At 41.1% G+C, this 20660-nt stretch overlaps 1 protein-coding gene across 1 annotated transcript; it reads left to right on the top strand.

The window, feature by feature from the left end:
• The first annotated feature begins 3 nt into the window (after window positions 1–3).
• Window positions 4–19562, top strand: plcd3a (phospholipase C, delta 3a). The gene is made up of 15 exons (XM_026359332.1): window positions 4–502; window positions 7196–7363; window positions 11285–11513; window positions 13799–13928; window positions 14499–14724; window positions 15163–15364; window positions 15466–15610; window positions 15886–16038; window positions 16120–16272; window positions 16374–16524; window positions 16644–16760; window positions 17032–17210; window positions 17556–17691; window positions 18000–18149; window positions 18238–19562. The coding sequence occupies exons 1-15, from the start codon at window positions 415–417 to the stop codon at window positions 18378–18380; spliced, it is 2370 nt and encodes a 789-aa protein (XP_026215117.1). The 5' UTR covers window positions 4–414; the 3' UTR covers window positions 18381–19562.
• Window positions 19563–20660: the final 1098 nt, after the last annotated feature.

Raw genomic sequence — 20660 nt, 5'->3', positions numbered from 1 at the left:
GCTTTGGAGACGCTGGATGGGTCTGTTCCGTGTGCGCAGGGGGACCTGACCGTCCCTGCTATATGTCTCCGAGTCTGTCTGCGCTTGTCCTTATATACAGTCTACGGCTGTGGCAGGAGGAGGAGGAGGTGTGGGTGCGTAAAGTATGCGCGATTTTGGGAGTCATATTACGCGGAGACATGGATAGCAGCGCCGGGGAGGGACTGTTTAACATGTGGAAAAGGAATTACTGCTGCGCTCCGCTGTCTCTGTCTCTCGCCCTGTACCCGGTGTGTTTCTGAGGCAGCACGAATCTGCGATAGAGGGAGGACACCTGCACCCTCAGACCTGTTTCCAAAGTCAGCCAGGGAAGCCTCAGCCACTAAGGTGGAAGCCTGCAGTTATTTGTTGTTGGAGCTTCCGTGAGTTGAAGTAATGCTTGGCAGCGGGAAGTCGTCGTGTAGTCCCCGAGAGCAGGGGAAGAAAGTTGGGGAGAAGACGACGGACCCCCTCAGGAGGCTCGGTAAGGACATCTCCCTTTCCTTTCCCTTCAGCTTGACCACAGACCAAACACCGCGATTGTCGTTCAGGCTCTGGGATAAAAGTGAGTGATGCATGTGAGACAGTGGGGACATGTATGGAGACAAGTGTCTTTTCTCCCGTGGCTTCTTCTCAGTATCATGTGTCACAGTTCAACCCCCATTCTCTGTTGACATAACGTGTATGGTGGATATGATGTTAACTTATGAACCATTCAGCAGTGTAGATCCTGAAAACATGTTTCTTTAGTTTGTTTATCAAACTCTGGTCAGTATTTACTGTCCTGACATGTTGGTGGTGTTGCTCAGAGTTCAGATGTCACTGCATTGGGGTGCTCTTTATTTAAGAAAAACACTTTGTCTAACAGCTTTTATTTAAAATGGCATCATTTGTTGGTGACATGTCAGTAACACATCATGCTGAGGTGAAATGAGCTGTGTGTGGGTGTGTGGGTGTAGCTGGAGTGATCATGTGTTCATGAAGAGCCGGATTGCTCACTGGCCCCTTTGGTGTGATTCAGGATCCTCACCGTTCCCATCCCCTGCCTACTCCCCTCTCAGTCCAGCACTGACAGGCTGCTGCCTCTTCATGCACTGGTCACTCCTCAACCCAAAATAGACACCTGCTGAGCACTGACAGAGCACCTGTCAGGATCCCTGAAAAGACTGGACATTTATTAATCTGTTGACGGCAGGTTAACAACAATACTAAACACGGTATTTTCACCCCAAAATGTTCCATAAAACCCAACAAATTTAAATAACTTTAGAGTTATTCATGTTTTAGCAGCAGCGTGTGTGCAGGAATCGAGACTGTGACTTTGCCACAGCAGACTATGTTGAACCTCTCACACTATGCACTAAGCATTACTGATGTTTGAGTTGTGAAACTGTCTCGCTGTGCCTGAGAATGTAATATGCACCCGTCACCATATTGGAGCATCCCGTTAACACTGAATAACGAAGGCCAGCTCCAACCTCTTACTGCAAGTGTCATCATAATTCAATAAAGTGACCTCCAACCTACTGCTTCCCAGCAGCTTTTTAATCCTCACTTACATCAAAAGGAAAACACCCAGTGGTTTGTCATAGACGCTGGAATTATTTGAGTTTCGTGGCTTGGTGTCACGTGCTTGCGTCAGGACCAGCCCTACTTTTTTGATCAAAGTATTGTAGGACTGTAGATAACTGAGACCTAAAGATTTGTTAGTTATCAGGTCATTTCATGTTTGAATCAGAGAGGTGACTGTTGCCACACATGTTCCCACTGGAGTTCGTGGGGTTGATTTCAAGGAATCAGAGGTTCTTGGCAATGTTGTTAACTTGGAACGTATTTACACAAACAACACCCAGGACTTGTTTTGTGGGTTTGGACTGGAGCTCCTGCACATATTCACAGATTGCACAGGTAAATTATTACCTGTAGTTGATACTGTATGGAATTATGACCAACCCTCATTGCCATTGCACTGTATATAAAACCAGATTCAGGATGTTGAGTACACATGTTTGAACAATACTACAAACAGTTCAATAATAAAGAAAGTCACAGCACTCTTGTAAATTCCCAAGATGTTTGACTCTGAGTTTTATTGGAGTGTTATAACAATGTATTCATAAGACATCTGACAGGAATTACACTGAGCCCCAAATGTAGTTACTCATGTCAGTATGTAGAATATCACACTGGGTTCTCTGACTTTCTTCCTCTGAATGGCTTTGTGACAACACTTTTGAATTTTTATTATTTATTTTTATATGTTATTTTATTTTGAAGTAATAAAGAACAGAGCACATTTTTAGACGTTCACATCTACAACCAACTTCCCAAATAGCTGCACTCAATCATTCATTCTAGAGAGGTCTCTCTTGCCCTAATTTCCAGGCAGCACATCAAAATCAAGCAACCATTCCAAGTTTTGATCATCTGCACAACATAAATCCTCCAAAAAAAAAACTTTCCACTTTCTACCAAACCAACACAGCTCTGGTTTTCTCATGAATATTTCTTGTATTTGAATCAGTAAATGTCATCAAGAGAAGGAATCCCAGAAACTAAAAGACCTACAGATGGGCTAGATGTAAATCAGCCTCATATTTGAGTGAAATATGCATTTTTGAAGGAGCTTAAAGTGCCGTGGTAATGATCCAAGTGATAACTGCTTCAATTCCATGTGTGTAGTCGCACGAACAGCCTCCTCACTGTGTGGTCATATCAGGCTTATTAATGAGCAGGCAAGTGATGTAACATTCATTACTAAAGACTAAAGTGTGTAACTTGCCTATTAATAAAATAATGTGTCATTCATTTCGAAAGACGTGTGTAACTGAAAGCTGCTTTTTTTTTTTTAATTGCATACAAAGAGGCTGCGTGGCTTTCGTGTTCGGCTCTCTGCTGTCCAAAAAAACATTGGCAGTAATTCTGAATTTCAAAACACTCGATTTGCTTCTAATCCTTTTTCTGAGGAATGAGTTCTCAGATCAGACGGTGCCACTAAGAGGCACAACGCCAGTGCGCTTTCGCCAGGCCACCTTTTTAACTCTCTGACTGGAGCGTTTTGTTGAGGATCAGACCTTGCATTAAGATTAAATCTACTTGCCACCTGACCCACCTTGGGGGGGGGGCAGCTCTGGTAAAGACAAACTAGCAATTGGCCCATCACCCATATCAAACCAGCAACACCCTAACTTGTCTATCTTTATTCAAGTGTGGAATCGCTGCTCGCTGTCCCTCGTGACAGTTGTTATGCTGAGAGAAACGTGACCTGTGTCTGAGGAGGAGCTGGTATGTGAGGCTGAGTGAAGAGCACTCATGCAGACACAATCTACCGACCAGCTGACTGGGTTGTTTTCTTTCTGATCTTCTTCTCAGTTTGAAAGCTCCCCCCTGCTGCTCACAGTGCTGATACACCCTTGGAGAAATATGCCGTATGGGATTCATTGAAATGTTTGCTCACTGCTGATCCAGCAGAACCATTTTTTCCTTTTTCACAAGTCGAGCTGTAAGTTATTCAGCAGTTTTGCAGTTTTTAAGCCATGCTGGATGGTTGGGTGCTGGAGTTGGGATTGAAATATCTCAACAACTATTGGATTTATTGTAATATAGGTTCATGGTCCTCAGAAGACGACTCATCATGTTCACTTACTTATCCCGTTAAACATCTTGACATTGACACGAAGGGCTCACACAGAGTTTTGTAGGGACTTCTATAGTTCTCAGAGGATGATTCTTACTTTTCTTCTGTTATCATCAGGATGAACTGTGATCACTTTAGGGATGCTTTAACTTTAGCATCATCAAGGTTACATTTTTGATCAGTCCAATGCTGTTCTTCTTCTTATTTTTATATTAAACTCAAAGTCACAGAACTGCTGGTGTTTCATTTAGTCCCATCATCACGTCACACTTTTCATTCATCCAGTACACTTCATTGGCAAATTTTAGCAATACTAATAGAATCTCTATCAGCCTCAGCAGTACGTAATGTGTTGTGGGACTTATCAAATGTTTTAATAATAACACACTAAGCTTAACATTATAAAACTTCCCCCTGCTAAAAATATGCATGCTACAACTGCCATACATAGATAAAAACAGGCAGATGCCACCTGACCCATTTCTGTCCATTGGTGGTGATATGTCAATGTGCACCATGTTTATGGAGGCAGTGGTTTTTACAGCCAGTTTTCCAGCAGCTGGGTTTCTTAAAAAATGCCAGAAATGTATTTATGATACAAGATAGTTAAATTATTGCTTTACTGTTCCTTGAAGTTACATCAAATTTAGCATGCTTTCAGTAAAGTGTCGAAAAACTAGCACAAAATCTTGTCCTGATCCAGCGCGGTGGCACAGCAGACACATTTCACCCCCTGGTGAGCCCCAGCGCAACATCGATCCATACATCTCTGCGTCTCCCAGCCCAGCTGCTGTGCTGTGTTGAAATTCTTGCAGTAGAATGCATCAGCAAGACTTTAGCCTTCTGATGAAGTGGACGTCAACCAGCATTTCTGCAGTAGATTCAGTTGTGTAGGACATAAATACTGTATGTCCATTCGCTCGATTTCAAAAAGTTTGAAGCACATAGTGTATCAAAATGTGAACACATTTCTGTTTAAATGATCAATGTGACACAAATGGTGTAGCTGAACACAAGTGCAGACTTGTTCTGGCTCAGTTGGCTACTGAAATAACACAGGTAGGAGAACTAGAAGGTGGTTTAGGATGGTGAGACGAGAAGAAAAGGCGGAGCTGCGCTGTAGGGTGAGTCAGAGGCAGTTGGGGCTTAGCACAATCAGTGAGCTGCAGTTCATTATGTCCGTGTGCACTGCTTGTGGGAGTGTCGTGCATGTGGTGACAGCTTGGAAAAACAGGTTGTTATGGATAGAGGACTGGAATGGGGGATTCTTTGTGTTTGACTGTGATGGGGGAGAAATCCTCAGCTGCATCCAGTTTGTCTCTGGTCGGGGGGAGGGAGCTGAGAGCAGTTTCTGTTGTGCTGTAGCTCCGGGGGCCCCTGACGAGCCATTTGGCACAGACAGTATGAGGACTGGACTGTTATTTTAACGAAAGAGAAAGAAGCCATGTCAACTGTGTCTGCACATAGATTTAGAACGGAGACACAGAGACAAAGCACTGAAGAATGATTTGACAAGTGCAACAGCTTTTAATTTAGAAAAAAACCTGCTTTGTTAGAGGTCGCATTATGTCTATATAGAAAGTAACAAGCTGTGTGTGATACTTGTACTGTAAAACTACTACTCGTGTTATATTGAGGGTTTTTCTTTCAGTCACAATGTGAATTTACAGCTTCAAAACAGTTTTGAACGTTAAATGTTTGAACAGTTTCATACTGTTTTAACTTATATGTTATAAAAGTAAAAAAGTACCTAAAACAATAAAGCAAATTTGCCACAAAGAAAAAAAAATGCTTAAACCATTACTTACACTGAGCATGCACCTTAAACTACTCATTGGTTTAAGAATTGATCAGTAAGTCGATGTATTTTTTTTTCATGAGAAATGCCAAATATGTAAATGTGAGAGTGGATGTTTGTCTGTCTCTGTATGACTGCCCTGAGATGGACTGGCAACCTGTCCCGCGTGTTCCCCGCCTCTTGCCCAGTAACAGCTGGAATCAGCTCCAGTATTCCCACGACCCTTCAGAGGACAAAATAATGGCTGGAAGGATAGTTGACCTCTTAACTGGGAAGCATTTCTGATTATCTCTGTAAATTAATACCTTATATACAAATAGTGTGTACAGTGTACATGCAATAGAGGGAAGCCTAAGGCTCATTCCTGCACCTTACTGTGCACAGTGTATTATTCTTTACTCTATGTTTGTGTTTTTATCTGCTCATAACTTATATCTAACTTTAAAAAAAAATAGTATCTATCCTTCAGCCTCTAAGTTGCATTCTTCCCTTTCTACCTTGTTATCTATCTATCTATCTACACTCATTTCACATGTGTAGCACAAATACAGAAAAACGTCTACACCACAGTATTGAACTGTCCCATGGAGCCTCCCGGGTCTGTCATGACTGAACCTTTGGAACGGCTGTTTAAACACGTCACTGTCCAAAATCAATCAGGTTTTAGTCAAACTCATGCAAAAATTCAAAGAATAAATTCTCCCAGGGCCATTTGGCTTTGGCAAGAATTTGACAAGAACAAAATCTTTCTTGTCAACTCATTTACCAAACACAGGAATAGTTCCTTAGGTTTCAGTGTTGCCACATGACTGGGATTTAACCTACAGTCAACTTTGGCCAGTGTTGTGTGTTCAGCATGCTTATGCATCCCACAGACTCCTGCTCTCATCTTTTATTTTTACCTATAACAAACCACAATCCTTTAAGTGCTCAATTGTGGTTCATTCCTTCCTGCTAAAGGCTCTGCATTTTTCTAAGCAGCGATGGTTGTGTCAAAATCATTCCTGATGAAATTTCCATCGATGGTAACATCTAGGGAGAACTAGTATGAACAATACAGCCAGACCAAACGCTTAGAAACTTTCAGCCTCTGTTGGCCTTCTCCTTCCCCATGAGGGAAATAAATCTACTGATGATCATTGTTGAATTACATCTCTGCATTCATTTTCTCTCAGGTTTCTCCTGAACATACCACATATAGTTCATTTTTCTGAAGTCTAGACTGGATGAAAACTTTCTTACTGATAAAGAATCTCTCACACCTTCACTACTCTAATACGCTGGTCATTCTGTCCAAGGTTTTGCACCATATATAAATGAAAACCTGGCAAATAAAGCAAATTTACTATACTTGTGAGAGCAGACTGTCAACAAGATGTGTTTTCTAAGATATGCTGCTACTAAATTAGTAATCTTTCATTGCAGCACCCACTGTATACAGCAGGTTTTTCTAATATAGAACTAAGTACTTTCAAGACTAACCTTTCACCTCTGCCTTAGCTGTTTGTCATGTGTTAATAGGTACTTCAAAGTTTGCCAGTATTGTGACACAGTATGAACTCATGCACAGTAAGTCTGTTTGTCATCACAATAAATCAGCCGAAAATCAAGAGAAGCTCAACTTGCTGATAACACAGTGACTCAACTTCAAACTAATTCATCTGACCTCACATCAGACAAACTTCCCTTTTGCTTCACAGTTCTCATAACTAATTCCATTTTTGTGTGTTTGCATTCGTCAGGGCTTCTGGACAATGACGACATACGTGTGATGATGAAGGGCTCCAACATGGTGAAGGTTCGCTCTTCGAGGTGGCAGAAGAGCCGGAACCTGCGGCTGCTGGAGGACGGGCTCACCGTGTGGTGTGAGTCCACCAAGAGCTCCCGCAAGGCCAAGTCCCAGCAGACATGTAAGTACGAGTGAGACTTGGCTCATAGGTCAGGGAGAGTACAGACAGCGTGCTCGAGCAGACTCAGGATGGAAGGACTAAGAGGAAAAGGGAATCAGTTATGAGAACCGAGCTCTGAAATCGAGACTGCTCATGAATAGAAATTGGTCTTTTGCGATCAAAAGGGAGGAAACTTAAGCAATATCAGATTTTGGGAAAAAGGCCGTGGCTTGAGGGGAACTATCTACAGACCAACAGGCCTTGCACCAGTCCAGTGCAGACTGGGAACTGAGTCAGTGTGAACACTCAGTCTGCTTATTGTTCAGGGCTGTGGAGTTTTAACAACTTGGCTCTATCTCATGCCCTCTGCTCTACTTTGCCTTGTTAAATCAGACGCTTGTTTTCTTAGTGAGTGAGGAGACTAATCATGGGCTCTGCAACCTGGCTAACTAATGATTATGTAAAACATGCGCCAAATCAAAAACAAAAGGGAACCAATGCAGAGGGAGGTTTATACTGTCCATTTATACTCTGGCTCATTTCTACTTTGCTGTTTGTTTGCTGTTCAGCTTGTTATAGATTGGTACAAGGACAGGAAGCACAACATTCCTACTTAACGCTAATGGCATTAAGTTATGAAGATTCATTTGTGTTTGCCTCATTTTTAAAAAATCTCTGCAGCAGTGACAGCAGTGACAGCAGCAACCAACCATGAAATTTCGTTTGTGGTTCCTAAAGCACAGATTTAAATTTAAAAATATGACAAGATAAATAATGTACATGTTACCACAGACTCACTGTTTGTGGTTTGTAGTATTTGCATGGGTATAAGTGGGGACTCTGATGTATGAGGTTAGGCTAAGTTAGCAGTAACAATAATCCTCTTTTCTTCCTGTTTAAGATTTCTAACTGGAAAGAAAAGGACGAGACAAGGTCAAACTGAAAAATATTTATGGTATATGTTGAATCCGATAAGATGTAACAGAAACTAATATTAAGTAGAAACAAGATGTAGCAGGACAATGCATTTTGCTCCTAAAATCAGTTGTAGCCTGTTAAAAGTATACTGTACAATTATTTACAAGGTTAAAAACTGGAGTATTTCAGGTATCTCATGTGAGGTAAATAATTAAACTGCTAGTGCTCAGTTATTCACAGTAAGACGTTGTCAAAGAATAACTCAATACACAATATGCTTAATGTGTATCAAGTTACTTACTTCATTTCAGGAGTCACATATGTTATGTGTAGTTAGTGAATGTCTACCAGCTGTAATGGGACATTGGTATCCAAGCCCATATGGTGAACCTAAGAATGTCTTTGACCAAGTTCAGGGCATCGGTTTGAGGAGGTCAGTTTGTAGGATGTGTTTTTTGATCACTATCAAAGCCTCTCAGATTTACACTGGGAGCCTAAATTACGGTTACACAAATAGTTTGAAAAGAACATAATACAAGAAGATAGAGATTAGACGACTGTGCAGGGACATTGAGCTGATCTTAAATCCCTAGACTGAATGTACAAATGCTGGTGAAGGTGTACGTATGCTGCAACATTTGTATTTTTTGTAGCTAACTCTCCTCTTGGAATAACCTGATAGTCTTAACCTTGGCTGCATGGGCAGGTTTGTGTGTCAGTGGGTGGTGAAGGCCGTCTTCATTATGCTGCAGCTGGGCCACTAATAGACACAGAGCGGTAGCATGCAACAGTCGCTCACAATGATGACAACAAGCTGTGCGAGGACTGGGTGACCACTTCAGAGGACAAACACTGATAATGGCACAATTGAAGACTGCTGAGCATATCTCTGTGTGTTTGTGTGAGACCAGTCTTGGATTGGTTCCTCTTTTCCAAGCTCCAGGCGCTTCTCCAGTTCCAGTGTGATCTGACGCCTGCATTTTAGCGCAGTGGCTCTCATACTTACATGGACTTGGCACAGAGAACACTACAGCTCCTTAACACTTAACACTTACGTAACACTTGTTACTTTCTGCAGTGCACGCACATATACATGTCACTTTTGCCATGTATCTGGGAGAAGCACAGATAAGGAATTTGGAGCAAATTGATGACCTTCAGTTAAAGAAAGACGTTCTTGTCAGGACAGACGCTGCTTATTGCCTGACTGAGAGAAACTGTGGGGCCAGGATCAGCTAGTAGCCAGTATGTGTCTGGATTTGGCTGCTGTTTGAACTGCAGGGTTAGTATTACATGCACTTACCAGAGCTCTGTAAATCAATTCAATTTTTAAATCTCAACCGTGGGCTGTGATTCCTCAGACAAAATCACACTGTACATAGATAAAAACCAATATAAGAGGATGGATATACATTTGGTGTACAGGTCAACTTGGTAATAGTTTTCCTTAAACAGAAACATATAAGCTTCACAGTTCAAAGTGATGTGACCAGCAGTTCAAAAGCAACAGAATATTTTATTTATAATTTGATGATCAAATTTGGCAGAAAACATCTCTTTTTTAAGTGAAATGGTTAATCAATGATCAAAATAGTCAAAATTGACTGGTTAATCCAACTCTACTTTGGTTTATGACTAAATACCTGCAAAACTACTGACATTTCCAGATGGCTTGTCTGTAGGTACATATAATACTATTCTGTATTACTGCAGAATTAGGTCTGGTATGGTGGCCTTGTGACTGATCTTTGTGGAGAGTCTTTTTATGTCTTTACACAACATAACTCATGCATCACATAGTAGATTATACAGTGCATGTCCAACACTGTCTGCAGTGTTTCAACATTTATTACCGTCCAGAGTTGCATTAACGTTTTGCCAGGATCTTGTATTGATGATGGGAGAGTTGGACCACTGCACAAAGTCTTCTCCAGTACATCCTAAAGATTCTCAATGGGGTTAAGGTCTGGACTCTGTGGTGGCCAGTCTATGTGTAAAAATCATGCGTCATGCTCCTTGAACCACTCATCTTGGAAGATGCCCGTACCATCAGGGAAAAAAACAGTGATTGGTGGAATAACCTGGTCATTCAGTATATTCAGGTAGTCAGCTGACCTCATTCTTTTGGCACAAGACGGTGCTGAACCTAGACCTGACCAACTGCAGCAACTCCAGATCATAGCACTGCCCCCACAGACCTGTACAGTAAACTCTAGGTATGAAGGGTGCATCACTTCACCCGCCTCTCTTCTTACCCCATCACTCTGGAACAGGGTAAATCTGGACTCATCAGACCACACAACCTTCTTCCATTGGACTGTTCTTAACCCAGTTTAGTAGTTTCATCAATCTCCTCAGATGTTTTCTTTGTTTGATGGATGTCAATAATTTGACCCTTCAGAAACAGATTAACATAATTTCCACGACCACAGGATGTGTCTTCAGACATATTTGTTTAAGAAATGAGAAGCTACTCACTGCATGAGGGTTATATAACTTGTTGCCAGCTGAAAAATAATCATCCACGCAGTAATTATCCAGTGGGAGGCTCTTACCTATTTGCTTAGTTAAATCCAGGTGGCGACTTTTTTTTTGGACGGGCAGTAATACTTTATAATTGATAGATCTGTCACATTAAGACTGTGTTAATAATTCATACACCTGCTTCCTGCTTCCAGCTTTTACTTTGTTAAGTGCTCACAACAAGATGCATGTGGAACACATACATTTGCTTGCTTAATATCGCCATGTTAATTTTGCAGTCACCACATTGACATAATTACTAATGAAAAACCCATGAAAAGCACCTGTTCACTGTCTGTCAGCAGAGATGGAAAGATCCAGATTTAATTTGCACATCTTGTAAGTTTAAAAATATCTGTTGGGGAGTAACTAAAGTACATATATTACACAGTCACTTGCTATGTTGGGATGGATTTATGATTGCCTAAAAACACCCGACCTTCAGCTGCTTTACTCCACCTGTTTACTGAAAAACACAAAACCTGTTTTCTCCTCTCCCAGTCGCAGTGACAGAGGTGGAGTGTGTGCGCGAAGGCTGCCAGTCAGAGGCGCTGAGGCCCCTGTCTGGGTCGGTACCAGAGAACCAGTGCTTCACAGTAATCTTCAAAGGAACCAGAAAGAGCCTGGACCTGCTGTGCCACTGTAAGGATGAAGCTCTGAGCTGGGTGCGAGGACTCCGCACTTTAAAGGAGCGAGTGTCCAGCATGACTCAGAAGGAAAAACTGGACCAATATCCTGCCCAATTTCCAATATGCTAGAATAAATATGGTGTATAAATATAGTGTAACTTAGGCAGCATTGCTATGGTGACTGACTCTGCTGTCACATGTGCCATTCCACACCCACGACATAGTTAAGGTGAGCGGTAATGACTCAATAAAAAGCCCTGTCTAAATATAGTCCCAACTATCACTGTTAATTACAATCCTTCGTAGCCAGAGGATAATGTGAGTGTAGGTATCAGGCAGTTTATAATGTTAACTTCATCTCTCTGTCATTCTCTGCTGATATATTTTTAGTTTGGTGAACATATAAATCAGCAGATAATTATCTTGTTTCATACAGCAGCCAGTCAGTAACCTAGGTGATATTGAACTTGAAATGTGTAATGTGAAAGTGTGGGCTTTCTCTGTTACACTACTGCACGCACAGGTAACACCAAACTGTACAAAGCTAAAGGAAATGGCACAACAGAGACCTGGAGTCAACAAAACATATTTGTTATTTGCAGTTTAGTTTCATACTGTAGGAACATCTTTTTTACGAGACAAGGAAAATATTACTGGCTTTGGATAAATGGACAATATCTGTTAAGAAATCAATTTCTTGTTTATTTTGAACTTTTCACAATATTTTGTGGCAATAGAAACGTAACAGAATATGGTCAAACAAAAACCAGAAAGGTAACAGAGTACTTGTGGATACCAGCATCTTTTTTATGATATTCATAAAGTTCTCTAGGTCAACAAACAGATATAGTGGCAAGAAAATGTAATTTCAAGGCTTTCGGCATTAATTTGATCTGAGTCATCTAAGTTGAAAGTATTAACAAATCTAATTTGCCTAAAATAATAACACAAAAACAAATTCTGATCTTTCATGTCTTTATTGAGAACAAACCTCAAGTGGAAAAAGTATGTGAACCCTGAAAAAACACTCTAACATTTTCATTTTAATTTGCTCAGCACAAAAAGAATGTACTTCACCTCGCCAAAAGGAGCTGTCAGAGATTCTACAATCAAGAATTGTTGATTTACATAAAGCTGGAAAGAGTCTAACTGCAGTCTGCAGCAATGCAATCTACAAATGGAGACACTTTGGGACTGTAGCTACTCTACCAAGCAATGGACAGTCAGTCAAAATGACCCCAAGAGCACAACAAACACTCATTAATGACAGCCAAAGATCTGAATGCATCATTGGAACTGTCTAACATCTGAGTTCATGAGTCTACAGCAGATAAAACATTGAACTAGCAGGGTGTCTAAGGCAAGACACCATGAAGGAAGCTGCTGCTTATTAAAACGAACATTGCTGCACGCCTGAAGTTTGCAGAGAGCACACTGCACAGTGGTATTGGCAAAATGTTTTGTGGACTAATGAAACTAATACTGAACTATTTGGAAAGCACAGCACTACGTTTGGCATAAAACGGTCACAGCATATCATTGTGAAAACATCCCACTCGTAAAGTCATGATTTGGGGCCGCTGTGCTGCATCAGGGCCTGGTCAGCTTGCAGTGACTGGGAGGAAGATTAATTACTAAATGTATCAAAGAAATCTTCAGGATAATTTGAGAATGTCTACACATCAGCTGAAACTCTGTAGAAGTTGGGTGATGCTACAGGACAATGACCCAAAACACACAACAGAATGGCTTTAGAAAAACAAAATCCACCTTTTGGAGTTCTCAAGTCAGAGCCCAGACCTCAACCCAATAAAGATGCTATGGAACGACTTAAAGAGAGCCACACATGAGACGTCCAAAGATTATGACAGAGCTAAAGCAGTTCTGCAAGAATTAATTTGAATGGTTCACAACTTTTTCCACTATGAGGTTTCGATGGTTGTTTTTTTAATAAAGACATAACAGATCAGGATTTTTGTGTTATAATTTTAGGCACATTATATTTGTTGACTTAGATGAAGATCAGATCACATTTTATGACAAATTAATGCAGAAAACTACATACTCACATACTTTTTCTTTCCAATGTATACTGTAAAACCCTATACTGTGGAAAAGAACACAGGCTTCTGTCCTGTGTGAAGAAATCGGGGGGAGTAAATATTAGAACAGCCTTTATTCACTCCAGTAACTCCTTCAAGTGGACTAAAAAAGTGAGAAATAAAAGACATTGAACAGGAACCTTCTTCAGGAACCTTCTTCAAGGGCAAACAATAAAATGCAAGTGTGCAATAACAAATAAACACTTGTTATGAATCCAAAAACTGCCTTGAATACATGCCTTATCCCCAGGTGTAGTCTGGCTTTATTCCTTAACTCTTTACACTTGGATCCGGGGCTACCTGAGGCGAGCAGATCAAAACCAGGATGGCAAGATGAGCTACGATGAGGTCAAACGGCTGCTACAGATGATCAACATTGACCTGAGTGAGCAGTATGCCCGTGCCTTATTCAAGGTTAGGGTCATGTGAGTTTTTTGAATCTGTATGACATCGATACAGTAGACTATATAATTATCATGAGCTGAATTGTGGAAGCACATTTAGTAATGTAAGTTGAAGGAGAGGAGAAGCACAGAGGTGTAGTCTTTGGGATATTTTTGCAAGCTACGGTTATCACTGTCATTTCTCTGAAATCCTGGAGTCCAGAGTCTGTGTTTAATTATCAAGCCGGCAGCAAGCCATCCACCAACCCCCTCCACATCTTTATCCCCTCCTTCTTATCTCCCCCACCACAAATCAAGAGCTAGTTATTTGGCCGTTTTGGGGATTACTGCCTGCTATGGCCCTCAGCTCTCTATTACAGCTGAATTGTTGTTTTTTATGCTCTATCCCAATGCAATTTGCAGTAGTGACTCAGCGAACCATGTTGTTTATGTTGTGGGTTGAATTGTTGTGGACATGCCTTCCCTACAGGGAATTTGAAGCACTTTCAAAGTAAAAGGATGCTGTGTCTGATTTTTCTTCTGCCTTCATTCTCTCTGTGTCTTCAATTGTTTGTTTTTTTTGACTTATTCCCCTGCCCAGAGATGTGACCGATCTGGTGATGGCCGTCTGGATCACATAGAGATTGAGGAGTTCTGCAGGGAACTGCTACGGAGGCCCGAGCTGGATTCTGTGTTCAGACACTATTCTAGTAATGGCTGCGTGCTCTCCACTGCTGAATTGCGCGACTTCCTGGGAGACCAAGGCGAGGATGCCTCACTGAATCATGCTCAGAGTCTCATACTCACCTATGAGCTCAATGATTGGGGTATGTACCAACAGCATTCATTAAAGGATTTAAAGTAACCCACAATATTTTCATATAAACACTGTGAATGTTCCCATTGCTACTGTCTCCTGCCTCACAAAATAGCATGAGCAAAATAATAAAACATAAACTGTTGCTGTTGCTGTAAAAGAGCTGAAAGAGTGATTTCAACACTGTTTGACTCTGTGCCATGCAGAAACACTGCAATGACAGCTTACAATAAATGATGTCAAAATAAATAAAAATGCAGTTTTTCTCGACTGTTAAGCTCAATCCCTTTGAGAAAAGCTATGATTTAGCATAAGTCTTCTCATGTCTTCTATGTATTCTAACGCTTTTTTCATATTGTTTCAATGCATTACATAAACTTTTACTACTGCTCACGAGAAACCCACTAACATAAATGACCTGATGGAAACACTTTGGCATTTATTGCAGCTCAGAAGAACCAGTTAATGACTCAGAACGGTTTCACCATGTACATGCTCTCAGCGGAGAACGATGTGTTTAATCCTGACCATGCCAGAGTCTACCAGGACATGACGCGTCCTTTGGCCCACTACTTCATCTCTTCATCGCACAACACCTACCTTACCAAGGACCAAGTCACCAGTGCTAGCAGCACTGAGCCGTACATCAGGTATTCAGAGAAAAACTCATCCATCATTACAAACATTAAACAGCTATATAGATTTTCTTCATCCATGATCATGCAATATCTTAAGTGACTGTCTCTATTAGGGCTCTGAATCAGGGCTGTCGCTGCGTGGAGCTGGACTGTTGGGATGGAGATAAAGGTGAACCTGTCATCTACCATGGCCACACTCTCACCTCCAAAGTGCCCTTTAAAGAGGTCATTCAAACCATCGCCCAGTATGCCTTCAAGGTACGTGATTGTTTACTGGTGTAAATGCTCAGCTGTGACACTATCCATACCCTTCCTCCTCCCTGCTGCTGAAATAAGTGAGAAGTCAATCAGACTTCTCTCCGTCACAGCCTCCTGCACTTCTTGTGGTTACATACTTGGCTCTGAGGCAACCCTGCAGTATTTTGGTTTTGACATGCTATAGTGTTACAGTGTTAGGCTCTGCTTTGCTATTATGTGATCTAATTGCCTTTTAATGGCTTGGCATATAGGTTCTCATGTGTTTATCCCTGCAGGCATCCCCATACCCTCTAATCCTGTCCTTGGAGAACCACTGTTCTGTGGAGCAGCAGGCTGTCATGGCCAAACACCTCCGCACCATCCTGGGCAACAAACTGCTCTCCAAGCCCCTCAGTGACAAGCCGCTGAAAGAGCTGCCTTCTCCTGAGGTACAAAACACACCCAGACACAAAGAGCTCTGGCTGTCTCATTTTCTAATGGAAAAGCTATTCCGATGATCTTCCTTGCAGGAGCTGAAGGGCCGTATTCTGATAAAAGGAAAGAAGCACACACCTCACCTTGCCCAGATGGCCAAGACCAGCAGCTGTGCCAGCTTCTCTTCAAGCTCTGACGACGAACTAGCAAGCAGCAGTAAGAACACATCCAAGAAAGACCCTGCAAAGGTCAGTTCAGGAGGACTTGTCATTAAGCCTGGGAAGCTGTTAACACAGACTTGTCAGTTAATCGACCAGTTTTCTTTTATGTTTGCCTTTGCTCTTCCTAGGTCAGTTCTAAACTGAGCCCCGAGCTATCCGATCTTGTGGTGTACTGCAAGAGCGTCCCGTTTCATGGCTTTCAAAATGTGTCTGAAAAACCACCGAATGAAATGTCCTCCTTCTCTGAGAGTGAGGCCCTCAGGCTCATCAAAGACTCGGGTACAACAGTGGAAATAATTGCATCTTGACATTGTAGCTTCGCAGCTGCTGATTCTACAGAAAATATAATCAGCCTCCAATGTATCATGGCATGTGGTTTTCTGTCTTTTCATTTGTAGGAAAGCTTTTTGTAAGACACAACAGCAGGCAGCTGAGCCGGATCTACCCCTCTGGCCAGCGCCTCCAATCATCCAACTATGATCCCCAGGAAATGTGGAACTGTGGCTGCCAGATGGGTTAGTACTCTAGTCTAGAAGTTAGGAAGCTCTTGTGATTTCTGCAAATTAAGGCAATTAATTTGAAAAACATTGTGCGGTCAGTAAACGCGGTCAGTGCTCCCTAGACTCTCTAGGGAGCACGAATTTAGTGCTGCCACATCACAACACATTGATGTCACTGGGCTTTACTGATTCACTGACTGTAAATCATGCTGAAATGCTTCTGTTGGCACATGTATGATCTGACTCTCTGTGTTAATGATTTCACTCTTCTTTTTGTGCTGTGTAGTGGCTCTAAACTTCCAGACCCCCGGGGAACAGATGGACCTGAACCAGGGTTGCTTCCTTACCAACGGTCGCTGTGGATACGTCATCAAACCCAGCTTCCTGTGCAGCCCCACATCCAACTTTAACCCAGAGAACACAGGAGGAGGGCCTGGTCACATCCCCACCCAGCTGACTATACGAGTGAGTGGTAATTGCTAGTCCTAGCAGTTAAGGAATTATATGAATTAATTAATTTAAACCACACGCCCAAACCAGACTTGCTCTGGTTCTGTCTTCCAGTGTTAACAGTCCTCACAGCTCCAATAAAATCTGCCAATGCAAGTGTAAATTTTACTTTGTGTACACCTGGTAATAGGAGAAACCTGTCTACTAATCAGCACATGTGTGGAGGTGCTAGCAGGGTGTACCTCTGTCTAGAATGAACATCTTCATATAGATTTATAAAATTGACTGGTTTTGACCTCAGTAGAACTTCAATACAATCAGCATTTCATGTGCTAACCGACTTTATTTTGTTTTTTTTAGATAATATCTGCACAGCAGCTGCCAAAAATCAACACAGAAAAGGCGAGCTCCATTGTGGATCCACAAGTGTGGGTGGAAATTCATGGAGTGGCTATTGATAATGCAAAACAAAAAACACAACGCATCGACAATAATGGTAACTCTGAATTTCCATTTAAGCAACAACCTTTGTTTATTCGCTACATAGATGTTGTAAGCAGAATTTTTCATGCAGCTTTGTTATCAGAAGTTATTACCCTAGGATAAAGTAATACTGTAATGATTCACATTCCTAGTTGTCTTAGTTTGATATGATGTAAAAACAGTGGTTAGCATCATTTAGGTTTTTATACACAATGCAGATCTTTGACATGTTATCTTCTTGCCAGTCTGCTACCATGATTGGTTTGCTTGAAAGGTTCAGCGATGGATAATGTATTTATAGCTCTTGTGCTCCCTCTACAGGTTTTAACCCACGGTGGGACTGCACTGTGAGCTTCCAGCTGCAGGTCCCTGATCTGGTTCTGGTGCGGTTTGTAGTGGAGGACCATGACCACACATCCAAAAATGACTTTGTGGGACAGTTTACTTTACCTTTCACAAGCCTACGGACAGGTGCTCATCAAAGTATCCCCAACGTGTTATAATATAGTCATCACTGCTGCAGGCTTTGTGTAAAATTTATGCCATGTTCTTTTCTCAGGTTATCGACATGTTCACCTGTTGAAGGCAGATGGTTCCAGTCTGTCCCCGGCCACGCTTTTTATCCATGTCAAAGTGACCCGTAAAGGAGTTCCTATCAAAACTGTGTCAGAGCGAATGGCCTTCGCCAAAGCCAACGCATGACGTATATCTGAACCAGATGGAAAGCTGCGTTCTCTGACAGCAAAGAGCTTTCGAAAAAAAGCTCCAAATGTGAGGAGAGAGAGAGAAAAACAGACGCTGTTGTCGCCAGCCTGTCCAGAAATGGTCTAATTTACATTGAGCCACTTTATAAAGCAGAAAGAAAGGTGTTGCTTGTCAAAGATGAGGAACCTCTTTGCCTCTTAGCAAATGAAGTGCAGCGGACTAAATAACTTGTGAGGGCTCTGGAACCACAGCACAGAGGGTTTTGGTTAATGCCACAAGCTGCTGATGAACTTTTAGCTAAATTCATTTTAAGGTTACTCTCAAGCGTAGGAAGTTAACCCTCATGTTTTGAAAAAGATGCATTTTGGATCAGAGAAGTATCTTAACATTTTTATGCTTGTTTTAGGCTTTAACTTAAAAATTGTTAATAGTTACTAAAGCCAAGTACTGAAGCAGAAATAAATATATGACTGGCTATGATTAAAAATGATAATTATGTTTGTTTGTATGTTTGACAAATTTATATTTTGCACTAACTGTTGTCATAGAGATGCAATATTCAGTGATTGCCATAGGTTGTGTTCTCCATGAAGCAAGAACAAATGTTCACAGAGTTTAATAGGTTAGTCTTACTTATTTCTTTAAGATACTCTAACTTTGGCACTTTTAATGTCTCTGAGGAGACAGGCTTTTTAGTTTCTGAGACAAATTACACCTTACTAATGAACTACGAACACTATTAACTTGCAGATACATGTGAAATTGTGATCTTCAAAATCTCAACACAAAGGTAAAAATGCAAAAAGGTGTTCAGTCAAATTGTTCTTGCCTTTTGAGGTTATCTGCAAGCAGGCTCTGACAATCCTGCATAATTGTTTGTGCCAATTCTTATTACTTTCCTTATATAGGATATTTTGATTATATACTAATTGCTACAGGTTATTGTGGTTCAGCAATGTGAGGTGCTTCATATGGATTATTGTAATTATAATATAGATGGTCAAGATGGGTTTCAGTACTGTGTTTGAAACTAATTTGGAACAAATTAACTCTTAATTTGTTCCAAAATAGTACTTTGATGCATTGTCAAAGCTTATATCCTATGCTTTGTGAATGGCAGCTGGTATTACATGTGCAAGTGTATAAAATGTTTTCATAAAAGGACTAATGACATATTGAGCTGTGTGTGTGTGTGTTTATGTTAAAGAACACAGAGAACAATGTGAGGGCTCATGTTCTCGAGCAGCAGAAGACCCAAAAAAACAATCGCCTGCATGTTTTGGCAAGATCAGAATAATACAGGTGGCTAATTGTATGTATGAAATTCATATGATATATTTGAACAGATTTTCTGACAGATAATCGCACAGTTTCTGTGCTCCAAAGAAGAATTTAATATTGGTCATCTACATAAACTTGTGTATTGGATCGTTGAAAATTATCCAGAAACCAAGTGAGCCAGACTGTTGCTCTGAGAAATATGTCCCTTCACCACAGTGAGCCTGGACATTGTAGTAAATATCTTTCCAAAAGGCTGGTATAACAATCTGCTGGTGTAAATGCTCATTAGTGCGTTCCACCACAAGTAGTATCTGAAATTGTTTTATATTTTGTATTTATTTCTCTTTCTTGCACCTTAAATGTTTCTGTGAGCTGTTTAACAAGAACTGTAAATTTCCCAGCAGTGGGATCAATGAAGTTTGACCTAATCTTATCGTATCTTAAAAAAATAACATTTGAGAAAGATTTGCCATAGTGCCCAAGCACTATGGTGCTGTTGTTAGAAATCACAGCTTTTTAAAAAAGTGTAGTAAAATACTTGTTACAAGAAGGTGGGAGCCCGACGCAGTTGCAGATGGTGTCACAAGGACCCCTCCACCTTTTCTACTTCAGTGCCAGCACATATACTAACAACTAGCCACAGAACAAATGTATCTTGAGTGGTCACTAGGCTCATCGGTAATTACCTTTCTGCACCATGTTTCTAATATCACTTCAAAATGTATTTTTACTCTACTACTTTTTGCTCTAAACTAAACTTTGCTTTGAGAGAGAATTAGAGCATAACCAATAACATTACTATAACAATTTCTCCTACATGGTTGTTTAGGTCTTTGCTCTGCCCTAAGACTTAAAGAGAAACATCAGCACCTATAGTGTGCACACAGAGGAACCCCTTTTACTTTGCACAGTACAATTGACTGTTCAGTGTCACATTTTTCTGATAACTAATTGCAGCCACCATTGATGCATGCATAGTTAATTTCACTGTAAACT

Source organism: Anabas testudineus, chromosome 8, assembly GCF_900324465.2.
Source record: "Anabas testudineus chromosome 8, fAnaTes1.2, whole genome shotgun sequence".
NCBI lineage: Eukaryota > Metazoa > Chordata > Actinopteri > Anabantiformes > Anabantidae > Anabas > Anabas testudineus.
Note: the sequence above shows the minus strand (reverse complement) of the source record. Positions and strands in the feature narration are given on the sequence as shown.

What these genes read in the sequence shown, in the direction of transcription:
- plcd3a (XM_026359332.1), top strand. Translation starts at nt 415, where the DNA reads ATGCTTGGCAGCGGGAAGTCGTCGTGTAGTCCCCGAGAGCAGGGGAAG. An exon ending in CAGAAGGAAAAACTGGACCA is followed by an intron (nt 11,514 to 13,798) that starts ATATCCTGCCCA and finishes AACTCTTTACAC; the next exon opens with TTGGATCCGGGGCTACCTGA. An exon ending in CCAAGAAAGACCCTGCAAAG is followed by an intron (nt 16,273 to 16,373) that starts GTCAGTTCAGGA and finishes TGCTCTTCCTAG; the next exon opens with GTCAGTTCTAAACTGAGCCC.